Here is an 18,394-nt window from a genome sequence, read left to right as displayed (position 1 = left end):
CCATTCTCCCCGTCACTTTCAGGTACACCAATCAGACGTAGATATGGTCTTTTCACATAGTCCCATATTTCTTGGAGACTTTGTTTATTTCTTTGTATTCTTTTTTCTCTAAACTTCTCTTCTAGCTTCATTTCATTCATTTCATCTTCCATCACTGATACCCTTTCTTCCAGTTGATCGAATCAGCTACTGAGGCTTGTGGATTCGTCACGTAGTTCTTGTGCCTTGGTTTTCAGCTCCATCAGGTCCTTTAAGGACTTCTCTGCAATGGTTATTCTAGTTAGCCATTCGTCTAATTTTTTTTCAAGGTCTTTAACTTCTTTGCCATGGGTTCGAACTTCCTCCTTTAGCTCAAAGTAGTTTGATCATCTGAAGCCTTCTTCTCTCAACTCGTCAAAGTCACTCTCCGTCCAGCTTTGTTCCATTGCTGGTGAGGAGCTGCATTCCTTTGGAGAAGGAGAGGCGCTCTGATTTTTAGAGTTTACAGTTTTTCTGCTCTGTTTTTCCCCCATCTTTGTGGTTTTATCTACCTTTGGTCTTTGATGATGGTGACGTACATATGGGGTTTTGGTGTAGATGTCCTTTCTGTTTGTTAGTTTTCCTTCTAACAGTCAGGACCCTTAGCTGCAGGTCTGTTGGAGTTTGCTGGAGGTCCACTCCAGACTCTGTTTGCCTGGGTATCAGCAGCAGTGGCTGCAGAATGGCGGATATTGGTGAACAGCAAATGTTGCTGCCTGATCGTTCCTCTGGAAGTTTTGTCTCAGAAGAGTACCCGGCCGTGTGAGGTGTCAGTCTGCCCCTACTGGGGGGTGCCTCCCAGTTAGGCTACTCGGGGGTCAGGGACCCACTTGAGGAGGCAGTCTATCCATTCTCAGATCTCCAGCTGCATGCTGGGAGAACCACTATTCTCTTCAAAGTTGTCAGACAGGGACATTTAAGTCTGCAGAGGATTCTGCTGCCTTTTGTTTGTCTGTGCCCTGCCCCTGGAGGTGGAGCAGGCACAGAGGCGCAGAGGCACTCCACCCAGTTCGAGCTTCCCGGCCACTTCGTTTACCTAGTCAAGCCTCGGCAATTGCGGGCGCCCCTCCCCCAGCCTCTCTGCTGCCTTGCAGTTTGATATCAGACTGCTGTGCTAGCAATGAGCGAGGCTCTGTGGGTGTAGGACCCTCCGAGCCAGGCACAGGATATAATCTCCTGGTGTGCCGTTTGCTAAGCCCGTTGGAAAAGCGTACTATTAGGGTGTGAGTGACCTGATTTTCCAGGTGCCGTCTGTCACCCCTTTCTTTGACTGGGAAAAGGAATTCCCTGACCCCTTGCGCTCCCCAGGTGAGGCGATGCCTCACCCTGCTTTGGCTCATGCTCAGTGCGCTGCACCCACTGACCTGCACCTACTTTCCGACACTCCCCAGTGAGATGAAACTGGTACCTCAGTTGGAAATGCAGAAATCACCCATCTTCTGCGTCGTTCACACTGGGAGCTGTAGACTGGAGCTGTTCCCATTTGGCCATCTTGGCTCCACCCCCTTAGCTTTGAATTTCTTTAGTTTCACTAATTGTGTGTATGTCCTTAAACAATATAGATTTTTAAAAATATTTTTTCTTTTATAGTTTCTGCATTTAATAGTATGTTTTTACCTTTTCCAGCACAAGATTATGTACCTATTTACGTATATTTTACTCTTATTCTTTGTTTAAAAAACTTTTAAAAATGTTAAACAACACATATACCAAAATTACATAAAACATGAATTGTACAATTTGGAATGTTCTAAAGTAAACAGCCAGTAATTACCACCTAGGAAAATAAATAGAACCTTGCCAACGCTCTAGAAGCCCATCATAATCCCTTGTCTTCTGGATGTTAGTGCTATTCTGATTTTTTTTATTTTTTATTTTTTATTTTTTTGAGACGGAGTCTCGCTCTGTCACCCAGGCTGGAGTGCAGTGGTGAGGTTTTGGCTCACTGCAACCTCTGCCTCCTGGGTTCAAGTGATTCTCCTGCCTCAGCCTCCTGAGTAGCTGGGACTACAGGCACCCGCCACCACGCCTGGCTAATTTTTGTATTTTTAGTAGAGACGGGGCTTCACCATATTGGCCAGGCTGGTCTCAAACTCCTGACTTTATGATCTGCCCGCCTCAGCCTCCCAAAGTGCTAGGATTACAGGCATGAGCCACTGCGCCTGGCCTATTCTGATGTTTATAGTGATTACTTCCTTGTTTTTTTTAATAGTTATACAACTTAAACTTGCATTTCTAATCAATATAGTTAATTTCTTCTGATTTTGGTCTTTATATAAAGGGAATCATACCATTTATATTCTTTTGCCTCTCGTCAATGTTATGTTAGTAATGTCATTGTTCCTAAACTTTAGCTGATTTTCATTGCAGTCTAGCATTCCACTCCATATTGTATCCATTCCACATTGTATACAATAATGTATTTTAAAAATTTTACTGTTCTGGATATTTGGTTGTTTCTGCTTTTGATATTACTGGCAATGCTTCTGTGAACATTTTAACACATGTATCCCAGTGCACATATTCATTCATTTCTTCCAGGTGTTATAAGATATGCTTTTATTCACCTTTACTAATTAAGGCAAAATTCTTTTCTAAGTAGTTCCAGTTTTAGACTCCTATTAGCAGTGCACAAAGTGTCTATTATTTTAACATTCTTACTTGCAATTGTGAGATGGATTAAATTTTGCCAGTCTATTGGGTGAAAGTTATGGTATTTTCAATTTGCATTTTCCTAAAAAGAAATGAATTTGAACACTTTTCATATGCTTATTGGCTATTTGGAGTGCCTCTTTTGTGAAATGATAGTACATACATTTTGCTCATTTATTTTTTTGGGTTATGTACCTTTTCCTTATTGATTTGTAGCAGTTAAAGAAGTGGTAAAATGAACATAACACAAAATTTACCATTTTAAAAGTATACAGTTCAATGTAGTAATTTTTAATATATTATTAGGTATCTTTTTATTCACTCTGTAATTTAACTTTTTAATGGTGTTTTTGATGAACAGAAGTCCTTAATTTTAATGCAGTTAAATGGAGCAATCTTTTATTTTATAATAAATGGAGCAATCTTTCTTTCTTTCTTTCTTTCTTTCTTTCTTTCTTTCTTTCTTTCTTTCTTTCTCTCTCTCTTTCTCTCTCTCTCTCTTTCTCTCTTTCTTTCTTCCTGTTGGAGACAAGGCCTTGCCATGTTGCCTTAATTTTAGTGCAGTTAAATGGAGCAGTATTTTATTTTATACCTAGTGCTTTCTGTGTTTTATTTAAGAAATCCTCTCCTACCTTGGTTCAAAGATATTTTTCTTCCACCCTTTTCTAGAAGCTGTTTACTTTTGCTTTTGAGATTTAGGTTTCAATCCTGAAAATGTATTTCTGTAAATAATGTGAGGTCCAATTTAAATATTTTCCCATATAGATGAGCAAATACATATTTATTGAAGAGACCATCCCCACTGTGTCCGTATATGTGTAGATCTGTTTTGAGGCAGCTTGTTCTGTTCCATTGGCGTTTTTTTTTTGAGAAAGAGTCTCGCTCTGTCGCTAGGCTGGAGTGCAATGGCGTGATCCCAGCTCACTGCAACCTCTGCCTCCCGGGTTCAAGAGATTCTCCTGTCTCAGCCTCCTGAGTAGCTGGGACTACAGGCACGCGCCACCACACCCAGCTAGCACCACCACACCCAGCTAATTTTTGTATTTTTAGTAGAGACGGGGTTTCACCATGTTGGCCAGGATGGTCTCCATCTCTTGACCTCATGATCTGCCCGACTTGGCCTCCCAAAGTGTTGGGATTACAGGCATGAGCTACCATGCTCCGCCAAAATTTATTTTTATATACTAATTTAATACCCATCGCTCAATTTTTCTTTTAAAATTTTCTATTTAAAAATTTGAACTTTAGGCCCTGCACAGTGGCTCATGCCTAAAATCCCAGCACTGTGGGAGGCCGACGTGGGTGGATCACCTGAGGTCAGGAGTTTGAGACCAGCCTGACCAACATGGTGAAATCCCGTCTCTGCTAAACACAAAAAGTTAGCTGGGCGTGGTGGCACATGCCTGTAATCCCAGCTACTTGGGAGGCTGAGGCAAGAGAATCGCTTGAACCTGGGAGGCGGAGGTTGCAGTGAGCCGAAATTGCGCCATTGCACTCCAGCCTGGGCAACAAGAGTGAAACTCTGTCTCAAAAAAAATTTTTAAACTTTAATATTTTTATATATTTTAAATTTCTCTTCTTAATTTTAATAGTTTATCTGAAGATTATTTTGGAATGTCTGCATATACCATTATATAACTTGCAAATAATGACAGTTTTGTTTTTCCTGATCAAATGTTACACATTTGCAAAACTTTACTTTCTTTGCAACAATGGACTGTCTGGGACTCTAGTACAATGTTGAATAGCAGTGGATGGCAGGTTTCCCATCTTTATCCCAACCTTAAGGGGAAAGCTTTCAAGATTTCACTATTAAGTATGACATTTGTCGTAGGTTTTATACAGGTACTTTTGCCAGATTAGTGAATTCCCTTCTATTGCTGATGTGCTACTAGGTTTTTTGAAAAGAAAAATTAGTATGAGTGGACTTTGAATTTCACTACATGCTTTTTTGCATCTACTGTGTTGATCATATGCTTTTTCTCTTTAATCTATTAATATAACGAATTACACGGATTGCTTTTTATTTTAAAGTTTTATTTCTATGTGTATTGTATATACATAATATATAGAATGTACAAAATACATATTTAATGTTATTTTCAATACATAATTTTATATCTATATTGTATATATAGATGTATGTATATATACGTATACATATATATAATATAAAATCAAAAACCTTAAATTTGCCTTTGAATCTGTATTTCAATTCTTAAAAATTAGTACTACAGTACAGCTTATAGAGCAATGAAAGATATAGAGGGTAAAAATATTCAACCTGTCTACTCAGATAATCTATTGTTTTAAGAGTTTTTTTTCTTTGCAACTCACCTCCAACTTTTTTTTTTTTTGAGACGGAGTCTCACTCTGTCGCCCAGGCTGGAGTGCAGTGGCACAATCTCGGCCCACTGCAACCTCCGCCTCCTGGGTTCAAGCAATTCTCCTGCCTCAGCCTCCAAGTAGCTGGGACTACAGGCGTGCGTCACCAAGCCCAGCTAATTTTTGTATTTTTAGTAGAGATGGGGGTTCGTCACGTTGGCCAGGCTGGTCTCTAACTCCTGACCTCAGGTGATCCACCCGCCTCAGCTTCCCAATGTGTTGGGATTACAGGTGTGAGCTACCGTACCTGGCCAACTCACCTTCAACTCTTTCTGAACTATTACATACCGCAATATTCTAGACTATTGCATACAGTAACATGTGAAGTAGGCCAAAAAGGTGGTGATGTCAGTGAAGATACAAAAGAAAAGAAAAGATACTAAAATCTTTGTCATCAAAGATTCAAAAATTAAAAAATTTATAAGAATAAAATAATTTAAAATCCTTTAAAATCAAGATTAAAGGACTTCTGAAGATTTAATTATGTTTTTCAGTCATAAACAAGGGAGGACCAAAAGTTCCTTTATGCTAAATCAACTGTAAGTGAAAACTTTTTAAAAGCCTTATTTCTAGCATAAAAGTATACAATTATGTGGCACGAAGCAAGATAAATAATACTGCAGCTATTGAAATACCCATCTGGTTTGGGTGATATATAAAATATCAGTTAATAATCTGAGTCAAATTGAAATCTGAAAGGGTATTAGAGATTGTTGTTGGTTCTTCTCTTTTTCATAATGATGTAGATTTTCTATATGACATATTATATCCAGAGTTTCTTTTGTAGGAATCTAAACGCCAAATGAATTACTTTTTAGATGTTTTCCTATTTCCTCAAGAAGACTTAGCTTTAAATGCAACTATCCTCATGTGGCCTAGGAAAATTAATCCCATCTTTGATGAAAATGATGAGGTAAATATATTTTTCAGTATGTATTTTTGTAATCTGACATTTCAAGCACATCATTCACATTTAATTTTCATATCTCCTGGCCATCTAACTTTAAAAGTAATTTTGTGTGTCAATATGAGTTTGAGACTGGCCACACTTATGGCCCTCTAGGCTTAAGACAAGCTGTTAGGCTTAACTCACAAGGTCTGGTAAGTAGTGGGGCTGACATTTAGAAAGTCAGAACTATTATATAAATTAATAATAGAAGCACTTAACTGAGAAAGTGCTTTCCATTTATTCAATTATTTAACTCTCATAAAAATCCCACATGCTCCCATTTCTTCCATTTTATAGATGAGAAATATGAGACTCAGAGAAATTAAATAGTTCAATATCACAGTGATAAAATTTACAATTTTATATCAGACTGAATATATTTCAGATATTGAAAAAGTCCTAATGTAAATCAGTTTAACCTGAATTGGGAGGTAAGATGGTATTGTAATAAAAAGCATGGCCTTCAATCAGATAAACCAAGATTCTAATCCAGATTTTGATTTTTATGATTTTGTGAACATGAACGTGACTTCCATAAGATTCAATTTCTTTTCTCTGAAATGAGAATAATAATACCAGTAATAATATAGGTAAGGTATTTAATAGTTCTTGATACATGGCACATGCTCAATAAATGGTAATTTTATTATTATCCTAGAATCTGTTAAATAAAGTATTTAATTAATGAATACGAGTTGTTAAAGTCACTTTGGAGATCTAGGAATGTTTTTCTGTGTGGTTTATTATTCTTTGCATTTTTATATTAGTAATTATAGGCATTGTTTTATTTTTGTACTCATTTTTACTTCTCTGATGGTTTTTATTATTATACACAGTATTTGGATTTCTGACTTGATAATTCTTTGTTACAGATTAACTAACATGATCAAATTGTCTTTTAAAAAGCTAATTGAGAATGCTAAACATAAAAAAGAAAATGAACTAATGGCCAAGAGAGAGAAACTTATTTTGGAAATAGAAAAAGAATCACGCCGCATGGAGGAGTTTACAGAATTTGCAGAGCTGGAGCGTATGCAACAGGTCTGATAAATATATGAGACAATAGCTATGGCCAGCCCATAGAGTCATATAGGACATGTTAACATAAATTTAAAAATATAGAAAAATATGTTTACTATTTTTTTATGTTTACTCTATATTTTTCTATATATTACATATATACATATATATTTATCTAATACTATAATATATAGTAAAATACATAAATATGTATTTAAATACTTTATATGTAGTCTCAGCCTCCTGAGTAGCTGGGACTAACAGGCATGTGCCACCATGCCCGGCTAATTTTTTGTATTTTCTTGTAGAGATGGGGTTTTGCCATGTTGCCCAGGCTGGCAAACAAAGACCTGACTCTTAGGCCCAAAACTGGAACTATGTTATCTTTCTTGTGACTCAGTTCTCTTTGTAGAGTAGACATAATTGTACCTTTTGCTCTCAATCATAGTTATGTTGTGAAGTTAATATTTAAAGTTGCTGTATAGGCCGGGCGCAGTGGCTCACTCCTGTAATCCTAGCACTTTGGGAGTCTGAGGTGGGCAGATCACCTGAGGTCAGGAGTTCGAGACCAGCCTAGCCAACATGGCAAAACCCCGTCTCTACTAAAAATACAAAAATTAGCTGGGTGTGGTGGTCCGCATCTGTAGTCCCAGCTACTCGGTAGGCTGAGGTGGGAGGATCACTTGAACCAGCGGGGCAGAGGTTGCAGTGAGCCCAGATCACGCCACTGCACTCCAGCCTAAAAATAAACTTGTTGTATAAATACAAGGACATATTGTACACAGTATCATAGGATTTTATTTTTATAACATTACTTGAATATTTTTTAAGACAAAAAACTTATTTGCTTTCAGTATGTGACAGATGTAAGACAACTACAAAAACGTATTCAGGAATCTGAAGAAGCAGTGCAGTTTATTAATAAAGAAGAGGAACTTTTCAAGTGGGAATTGACAAAATATCCTGAACTGGATAAATTAAAAGTTAACATTGAGCCCTATCAGAAGTTTTTTAATTTTGTTTTGAAGTGGCAACGATCAGAAAAACGGTAATTGCTGGTAATGTAATAAAAATCAAGCAAATGATAGAAAATAATTTGTAAAATATAAATTGATTATTTTTTGGTTAAGTGTTTAAAAGTAGGATTTATATGCCCATTTGAAAGAGAACCAGGTACCATGTAGGAGAAGCATCCAGTGCTGCTAAGGTCCCACTAACCTTACTAATACAATATCTCAGATCCTTTTCTGGTTTATGAGCATAATGATTGGATTTTCATGCTCATGTGTGAGAGATATGCCTCCCTCAAACATTGTTACAATGTCGGCACATTACCCTTCTGACATGAAAAAATTATATATAATATATGAGTTGTCTTTTTGGTTTCTGAGAGTCAATTCCGTTTTTAATACAATAGATTAATTTCACTAATGTTTACCCCCAAAATTAGAAGTATGGAGTCAAATTGCATTTTATTTTTATTTTTGTTTTATAATTTCAACTTTTATTTTAGATTCGGAAACATGTGCAGATTTGTTTCATGGGTATATTGCATGACACTGATATTTGGGGTACAAACGATCCTATCTCCCAGGTAGTGAGCACAGCACCTAATAGGTAGTTTCTCAGCCCTTGCTCCTCTCCCTCTCTCCCACCTCTAGTAGTTCCCAGTGTCTGTTGTTCCCATCTCTATGTTCATGTATACCCAGGGCTTAGCTCCCACTTCAAAGTGAGAACATGAGGTATTTGGTTTTCTGTTCCTGCATCAATTTGCTTAGGATAATGGCCTTCAGCTGCATCCATGTTGCTGCAAAGGGCATGATTTCATTCTTTTTTAAGGTTGCATTGTATTCCATGGTGTATATGTACCAAATTTTTTTTATTCAATCCACTGTTGATGGGCACCTAGGTTGACTCCATGTCTTTGCTATTGTGAATAGTGCTGTGATGAACAGACAAGTACATGTGTCTTTTTGGCAGAATGATTATTTTCCTTTGGGTATATACCCAGTAATGGGATTGCTGGGTCAAATGGTAGTTCTGTTTTAAATTCTTTGAAAAATCTCCAAACTACTCTCCACAGTGGCTCAGCTAATTTACAGTCCCATCAGTAGTGCAACAGTGTATAAGCATTCCCTTTTCTCCACAGCATCTGTTTTTTGTTTTTTTGTTTTACTTTTTAATAATAGCCATTCTGGCTGATGGGAGATGGTCTCTCATTGTGGTTTGATTTGCATTTCTCTAATGTGAAACTGCATTTTATTTGGGTACTGTTAATCATCCATTTATAATCTGATACATATTTTACCACATGCAGCATAGTCAAAATGATTATTTTAGCTCTGTCTTTCTACCATCAGCTCTACTTGTGTGCCTGAGAAAAACTGTTAACAGCTCTTGCCCTCATTTTTCTCTCTTAAAAAACAAGGGGTCTAGCCTAAAGGATCTCTAAGGCCCCTTCAAACTTCAAAAGTCTGAGTTTAATAATATTTTTTCTTTCAATTCAGGTGGATGGATGGAGGGTTTTTGGACCTCAATGGGGAAAGCATGGAGGCTGATGTGGAAGAGTTTTCCCGAGAAATTTTTAAGACACTAAAATTTTTCCAAACGAAGCTAAAGAAAGAATTACAAGAAAAAAGAAAGGCAGCAAGAAAACGGTCTTTGGAAGAAGAGAAAATTGAAGAAGAACCAAAAGAGAATGCTGCTATTACTATGTGCAGTACAGTCATGGAACAGATAAAAGCTTTTAAGGTATAAATATATATAATAACATTTTAATATTATAGCTATCTTCTCAACTTTTCTGTTACATAATATATAAATTATAAAGCCTATCTTCTGGTTTTACATGTTTATTATTTATTATTATTAATAATTTTAGAGACAGGGTCTTGCTCTATTGCCCAGGCTGCAGTGTAGTGGTGACTCACTGCCACTGCCACCTCCTGGGCTCAAGCGATCCTCCCACCTCAGCCTCCTGAGTAGCTGGTGCTACAGGTGTGTACCACCATGCCTGGCTAATTTTTTGAAGAGATGGGGTTTTGCTCTGTTGCCCAGGCTGGTCTCAAACTCCTGTGCTCAAGCAGTCTGTCCACCTTGGCCTCCCAAAGTGCTGGGATTACAGGCATGAGCCACCACACCTGGCCTATTATTACTTTTTAGATAGGGTCTCACTCTGTTGACTGTGCAGTGGCATAGTCATAGCTCACTGCAGCCTCAGACTCCTAGGCTCAAGAATAAGACACTATTTCTTCCCCTTTGGCTAATGAATTGGGTCTCTGTCACTTGTAATCAAAGGAGTATGGCCAAATGAAGGTACTGAGGAGAAACAATCAGAAAAAAATAAGATTTTAAATTCCTCTGCTATGCCTCAGCCTCTTGGTCAAGCTCTGGACTCAAAAGCCTTCATCTAAGCATTTTGAAAATGCTAAAATTTTTTAATGTATTCACTCCCACCTCTGTTCTAGGCATGGGTACTTGTGACAGAGCTGAGTGATTGGTTTTGGGAGGAAGTGGTAAGGGCAAGAGAGGGCACTTTATTCCTCTCATCTTTTGAATTACATCTGTTTGCATCTTTGATGTTTTGGTGTCTCATTCCCACAACTTTAGCTCCTCATAATGAAGCACCACTGTGGAGTGTAGGAAAGGCTGGTTAGGTGGTGAGTGGCAGCCATATTTGGGGCAGATCAAGGAGAATACACATATAAAGCCAGATCTGGCAAAACTGGGGCAAAGAATTCCTCTGGCCCAAGAAAGGCAGTAGAAGATTGCTCAGACCTATTAGGGCAGATTGCATACTTCCTGAAAATGACACTAAGTCATTTTCCTATGGAAAACATAGGAAGAGTATACCATTGTTTATAATTTACTATAATAAGACTAAACAAACATAATAAAATAGCCTACCATTAATTCAGCATAATCCAGACTTTGAAGTGAGGTTATAACTATTTTTTCTAAATGAATACATTTAAAAATTTTAGCATTTGCAAAATGCTTAGATGAAGGCTTTTGAGTCCAGAGAAATTGTTGACCTATGGATTCTGAATCTTAAGAATTACTCAAGGCCAGGCATGGTGGCTTATGCCTGTAATTCCAGCACTTTGGGAGGCTGAGGCAGGCAGATCACCTGATCTGAGGTCAGGAGTTCGAGACCAGCCTGGCCAATATGGTGAAATCTCTCTACTAAAAATACAAAAAATTAGTTGAGCATGGTGGTGCATACCTGTAATCCCAGCTACTTGGGAGGCTGAGGGAGGAGAATCATTTGAACCCGGGAGGCAGAGGTTGCAGTGAGCCGAGATCATGCCTCTGCATGCCCAGTCTGGGCAATAGAGCGAGACTCCAAAATTACTCAAAAAAGCCTTGATAGAGCTATTCTCATCATCAAGTGTTAATGGAGAGAAATAGAAAGGTTTGGAAGCAGGCTGGGTATAGCGGATGACACCTGTAACCTGTAATCCCAGTGTTTTGGGAGGCCAAGGCAGGAGGATCATTTGAGGCCAGAAGTTCAAGACCAGCCTGGGTGACATAGTGAGACCCTACCTCTACAAAAAATAAAAAATTAGCCAGGCACGGTAAAAAAAAAATTCAGCTACACCTGAAGTCCCAGCTACTCGGGAGGCTGAGGTGGGAGGATCACTTAAGCCGAGGAGTTTGAGGTTGCAGTGAGCTATGATTATACTGCCGCACTCCTGGGCACAACAGAGTAAGACCCTGTCTCAGAAAAAAATAAGGGCATAAATTTACTAGGGCAGACCACTTAGCCTATACTAAGTGCAGCAACACAAGGTAACAGTTTACTGGGAAGGATTTGGAACCACACTGCTTAGTTATAGCACAGTTCTCCACTTGGCAGTGGCATACCTTGAGCAAGATGTTTAGCCACTTGTGCCTCGGTCCTCTCATTTATAAAGAGAGAATAAGAACAGTTTTTTTGACAGTCAGTAATACATCCTTAAATTTCCACTGTCAGCATGCCCAGAGTGCAAACTCTGTGATTGGATTCAAGCATTGTTCCTGTCTATGTCTATTCATCTCAGAGATTCCATGGCTGTCTGATTTTTTTTAACTTAAAAATTATTTTGAATGTTGAATACATTTGCGTGGTCTAAAAAATATAAAAAGAGATATCTGAAAAGTCTCCTCATGGTTCTCACCTGTATAACTCAGGTGATCAATGTTATTACCTTCTTGTGTATAGTTCCAGAGTTTTATTACATATATAACAATGTGAGTATATATTCTTATCCTTCTATCTTTTTACATGAAGTGTAGCATACAATGTATATTATTTTCTTTCTTTGTTTTGCTTAATTTATCTTGGAGACCTTTTCTTCTTGTATATAGGGAGCTTCTTCATTTTTTTCACACCTATATAATGTATGACTAATCTGGTGTGTGTGTGTGTGTGTGTGTGTGAATTGCATGTGTTTGAAGGTGTGACTGCAGGGTAAATTGTGGAAGAGTAAATGCCAGGTTAAAATCTACAGTTGAATTACCCTCCATAGAAGTTATACCAATATATACTCTCATCAACCTTCATAACAAAATATCATCAAACTTTAGGTTTTTGCTACTCTACTAGGAGAATTTTCATTTCTCTTACTGCAAGTAAAATTTTAAGCATATTTTCATATATTTCATATATTTAAGAGTGTTTTATATTTCTTTTCCTGTAAACTGTTTTAACTTACCTCTGCCTATTTTTCTGTTGAATTATTGACCTTTTTCTTATTGATTTCTTTTCTTGTATATATAGGAGATTAGGCTTTGTCTGTGATGTGAATATTTATTATTTGCCTTTTGACCTTGCTTATGATAGCTTTTGCCTTGCAGAACCTTTTTATTTTTATGTAATTATTTTTATTCTTTTCCTTTATGGCTCTTGGGTTCTGAACTGTAGTTTAAAATGCCTTCCCCATGTCAAAATATTTTTTTCTAATACTCTAATAGTTTGTTATTTGTTCATATTTCATTCAGGATATTTGAGGTTATGTTCAGGAAGGATCTTGGTCTTAGTTTTCTTGTAATGTCTTTGTCAGATTTTGGTATCAGGGTTATGTTGGCCTTATAAAACAAATTGGGAAGTTTTATTTTCTCTATTTCTGAAAGAGTTTTTTTATAAATTGATATTATTTCTTTCTTATTTTAGAGAAACATTCACTCATGAAACCATTTAGCCTGACGTTTTGTTTGTAGGAAAGGTTTTGAAAACAGACTCTCTCTCTATATATATTTTTCAAGTACTTATTTATTTCTTCTTCATATTCCATGAGGACTACGGGTTAGCTAAGTCTCTGCTCCCAGTTGCAGTCTTGTTCTGCTCCTGAGTTTTCTAACTACCAGGACACAGGCTATGTCCTGAGCTAATGTGGGCCAATCTCGCGTTAGAGAGAAAGAGCAAGGGCTGAGCTGAACCATGTACCTGAGTTTAGATCTTCCACTCAGCTGTGACATACTTCATATCCACCCATATTACATTGGCTGAAGCAAGTCCTGTGCCAATTCCCCCTCTAGGGGACGGAAAAGAGAATTTCTTTAATAGATATAGGGGCTATTCAGATTTTGTGTTTAATTTTGGTAGATTGTATTTTTAAGGAATTTGTCCATTTCTTCTAAGTCATTGATTTTGTCGCCATAAAGTTGCTAATAACATTTCTTTATTATCTTTTAAATGTCTGTGGAATCTATAGTGCTAACTCCTTTTTAATTCTAAATATGGATTATTTTAATTTTCTCTCCTTTTTGTTGATCAGTCTAGTTAGGAATTTAGTTGTTTATTGTTGGTCAGAGAGCTCACGTATCCCTGTCTGGTTAGAGTCAGTTACTGGTTCTTTGCTTCTTCTGTTTGTGGAGATCATGGTTCCCTGTTTGCTGTTGTTTTTGCTGGATGTACATCTGTCTTTGCATTGAAGTATTATTTATTCCAGTGTTTTTTGTCTGGCTTGTTTTGGTTTATATTGGATATATTTGCTTAGAGTTTCTTTACCGCTAGGTCACTGCTTCCTTTTCAGCTACAAGCGGCACCTTAAGCCCAGGTTTGGCTTGGCTCTAGTACCTGATGGGAGCGCTGCCCTTACTGAATGTGGACAGTCCCACAGGGTATATTCTGGCAATGTGGGAAGCTGGCTAGGAGTTTGTGCCCAGGAGACCTGTGGGACAAACCTCCTACAGTGTGGTGCTGCAGAATAGCCACTCTGATTTGGCATCTTCTGTGGCTTACAGAGTAACATTTCCAGGGCTGGGGATGGTAGTCCCACTTCCTCCCTTTGTCTCTGCTTGTCCACAGGAATTATTTATCCCTTCAGGCACTGGCGTTGCTTCCTGTGGGTTAAGGCAGGGCAGGTCTCCTGCTAGGGAACCCAGGGTGGTGGGGTAGCTGGTTGTCCACTTTGACCTTGCTCTTATCAGGGTAGAAACAGTGAGTTGGGGGGAAATTTTCTGCCCTCTTGGTACCAGACAGAATAGAGGGAGGGGCAATGCAGATGTGGAAGTCCGATTCTCTTACTGTCTGCTCATCTGCTTGGAGTTTTTTCACTTTTGTGTGGCCCAGCTACTCATGAGGCTACTCAGGAGGCTGTAATCCCAGTTACTTGGGAGGCTGAGGCAGGAGAATCTCTTGAATCCAGAAGGCGGAGGTTGCAGTGAGCCGAGATCGCATCACTGCACTCCAGCCTGGGGGATGGAGCAAGATTCTGTCTAAATAAATAAATAAAGAGTATGTCCTTTCTACCTTTTAGATGTTAAAACTTCATTTATTTAAAAAATACTTACTGAGTGCCTGTTATATTATGTTCTGATGAATTCTAGGGAATATGTGATGATAAGCAAAAACATGATGGTGATAACCAATGGAAGGTTAAAACGAAGTCCTTAACTAAGCAAAACAAAAAGTGTGCTAGTTTATGGTCCTCCAATTAAAAAAATTTACAATATTAAGTTATTACTTACACAAAGTTAAAACATGACTCATATAAAAATAAAATAGGGGGCCAGGCATGGTGGCTCATACCTGTAATCCCAGCACTTTGGGAGGCCAAGGCAGGCTTCACTCAGCAGAGATAAAACATTGTTACATTTTGGGATTTGGGCACACATATTTTCCCCATTCATGCTATGTATGTGTGTTTATAACTATATATTATATATTTCTGCAAATAGTATATATAACGAATTTGAATTTCTAAAATAATACTTTTTTTTTCTCTCTGTTAATAGAGACAAGGCCTCACTCTGTCACCCAGGCTGGAGTGCAGTATTGCAATCTTAGCTCACTGTAACCTCAAATTCCTGGGCTCAAGCAATCCTCCCACCCCAGCCTCCCAAAGTGCTGGGATTACAGGCATGAACCATTGCGCCTGGCCCTTCATTCTTCTTTTTCACTCTTATAATTTTCCTGGCTATTTTTATATGCTTATTTTTGCAGGTGAACTTTAGGTTCATTTTCTTAGTATCTCTCTCCTTCCTAATCTAATTGAGGTTTTGATTGTACTGAGAGAAATATATTAAATAAATTGAAGAAATGTAACCCTTATATCATCAAGCCTTCATCTATGGAATCTATGTGTGTGGAAGTCAAATGAGTGACTCATAATTGTTTATATTTTTGCCATTAGGAATATATTCCTACTGTCTCCATTCTGTGCAATCCAGGAATGAGAGCTCGTCATTGGAAACAGATATCAGAAATTGTAGGCTATGACTTGACTCCAGACTCTGGAACTACACTGAGAAAAGTTTTAAAATTAAACCTTACCCCATACTTGGAACAATTTGAAGTGATAAGTGCAGGTGCAAGCAAGGTAAACATAAAGATCAACTGAAATACTTTACATGATGACTTCGTTAATCAAGTAATCATAGTTTTTGTTGGGGTTGAATGTGTATAGTACTGGATAGCACGGGAGGTGGTTGGGGAGAGTGATAGAAGACCACTCTCAGGCCGGGTGCAGTAGCTCACACCTATAATCCTAGCACTGTGGGAGGCCAAGACATGTGGATCACCTGAGGTCAGGAGTTTGAGACCAGCCTGGCCAACATGGTGAGACCCCATCTCTCCTAAAAATACAAAAATTACCTGGGCATGTCGGTGGGTGCCTGTAATCCCAGCTACTCAGGAGGCTGAGGCAGGAGAATCGCTTGAACCCGGGAGGTGGAGGTTGCAGTGAGCTGAGATCACACCTCTGCACTCCAGCCTGGGTGACAAGAGCGAAACTCTGTCTCAAAAACAAAACAAAACAAAACACTCCCCCCCCACAAAGTGTGTACTTACTTGTCCTGAATCCAGACGAGAAATGACTCCTTTGATCTCCTCTTAATTCTGCCACATTCCAACATCATTGGATGATGTGCTAGTGTTGGTACATAATTTTTTCATTAAGAGTACTCTTGTATATGTGGCATGTGATATGTATGTGTTCTACCAGGGTAAGTATGGCCCTAAAGAATGGGTTCTTGAAGTACACAGAAAACATCTTCAGACTATGGGCTGCCGTAGAAAGGCCACTTCAGAGAAAGTCCTACAGGTATTTTATTCTCTTGTCCATTTTTAATATTGACAGCAGTAGTTTTCATAGCAAGTGAATTCTTTAAAACTACATAATCGTTCTTCTTAGGAATTTTTAAATTGTTGAAAAACCTTCTAACTTAAAAAGTTATACTGTACTCACAGATTATCTTAAGGAAATGATAATGTAATACATCAAATTCTTACTGAATTCACTAGGGAAAGTCAATATAGTAAATAAGATCCTTTCTTCACCATCCCATTCTTTCTTCATTCCTCCGTTTTAGGAATTTTCATTAGAGAAAGCCATGAATACAATGATAGGAACTTGGGATGATACTGCTTTTCATATAAGTCTATATCGTGACACTGGAGTCTGTATTCTTTCTTCAGTGGATGAGATTCAGGCCATCCTTGATGATCAAATTATAAAAACTCAGACAATGAGAGGCTCACCTTTCATCAAACCATTTGAACATGAGATCAAGGTATGTTAAATGTGATAATCAGCTCTTGGTCATTTATACGGATTGCAATCCTATTACATATATGCTTTCATGGTAATAAGTAGCTTATTGGATGGTTTTTTTAAGTGTTTATTCAAATCATAGACATATAACTTTGATATTTTATTTCATAAAATACAAAATGATATTCAAAATTTAATATAGAAATATATACATCTGAGACATAAATGATTTTTAAAAGAAAAATGTCTTATTAAAATCTTCTCCAATGGCAGTGATAGACTTGAGAGGAAAACAGGTGGTATTACTTATTCTAACTTTAGAAAACCTAGACCCTGTTTTTTGTTGCATTCTTGTAACTTGTAGTAACCATACTTTAATTATAGTTGTAAGCAGCTAGCATGAGGATCTTTTAGAGTAATTAATAAATTATTGTTCACTTGAGAAAAACAAATGGTATTTGAGGCTCCAAGATTATTTCATATCTTATTGGATATGAAAACTATCCTAACTGGGGACTATATAAATTGGGGAAAGACAACTGGATTTTTTACCCTGATATCAGTTGCTTTGAAACTATGTTTCAGATGCTGCTCTGGAACTTTGCACTTATTAACCCACTTGATCCCTGCAGCAGACCTTCAAAGTAGGCACTGTTATTATCTGTATTCATGGACAAGGAAACCAACGTATAGGAGGATAGGCAATTTTTCTAAGATCATCTAGCTAATAAGTGACAGAGCTGGGGTTCAAACCAAGGCAGTTTGGTTTTAATATGAGCATAGTGTTTTATAGAAGATTTTGGCTGTCATTATTCGGAGAAAACAGAGTAATGTTCTTCCAAGAGGACATAAGGCTGGACATTATCCCAAGAAGCAGGCTAACCTAGCCTTTCCTGATAAGATATTACTTTTTTGTAGAAATTTACTTGTCTAGCAAGAGGAATTTAGAAGACAAATTTAAAAGCTGTCTTAGAGATTTTTTAAAAATCGAAGATATGAGACAATCTCTTGACACAGAGACTTAGGCACATATTTAAGAACCAAAGAGAGATATTATATTAATGGTCTTCAGCTAATGAAATATCTTGTCATTTCTAGGGGATCTTGAGAATAAGGAGGCTTATTTCATTTTATTTTTCATTTCAGTTCATTTTTCTCCAAATTGTGTTGATGTAGAGTAGAGCAGGATTTCTCAACCTGTCACTGTTGCTATTTTGGGCTCTATAATTCTCTGTGATGGGGGCTGTCTTCTACATTATAGGTTGTTTAACTGCATCTCTGGCCTCTACCCACTAGACATTAGTAGCATCTTCCCCCATCAGTTGTGACAACCAAAAATGTCTACAGACATTGTCAAATGTTCCCTGGGGTGGGAGGCAAAATTGCCTGTGGT

The 18,394-nt window shown here is 37.8% G+C and overlaps 1 protein-coding gene and 1 non-coding gene across 2 annotated transcripts in view; both read left to right on the top strand.

The window, feature by feature from the left end:
• Positions 1-18,394, top strand: part of DNAH12 (dynein axonemal heavy chain 12) — a 262,414-nt gene that overhangs the window by 77,550 nt on the left and 166,470 nt on the right. Inside the window, exons 16-21 of the mRNA XM_054682010.2 lie at positions 5,843-5,968; positions 6,911-7,045; positions 7,879-8,072; positions 9,532-9,775; positions 15,643-15,828; positions 16,820-17,020. Coding sequence (XP_054537985.1) covers positions 5,843-5,968; positions 6,911-7,045; positions 7,879-8,072; positions 9,532-9,775; positions 15,643-15,828; positions 16,820-17,020 — 1,086 coding nt within the window. The remainder of the gene's footprint in view (positions 1-5,842; positions 5,969-6,910; positions 7,046-7,878; positions 8,073-9,531; positions 9,776-15,642; positions 15,829-16,819; positions 17,021-18,394) is intronic.
• On the top strand, positions 8,264-8,369 carry LOC112208854 (small nucleolar RNA U13). Its single transcript, XR_002943406.1, has one exon. It is a non-coding gene; the product is annotated as a small nucleolar RNA U13 (small nucleolar RNA).

The sequence above is a fragment of the Pan troglodytes genome, chromosome 2 (genome assembly GCF_028858775.2).
Source record: "Pan troglodytes isolate AG18354 chromosome 2, NHGRI_mPanTro3-v2.0_pri, whole genome shotgun sequence".
Classification (NCBI taxonomy): Eukaryota; Metazoa; Chordata; class Mammalia; order Primates; family Hominidae; genus Pan; species Pan troglodytes.
The sequence above is the reverse complement of the archived record's forward strand: the minus strand, read 5'-3'. Positions and strand labels throughout refer to the sequence as shown.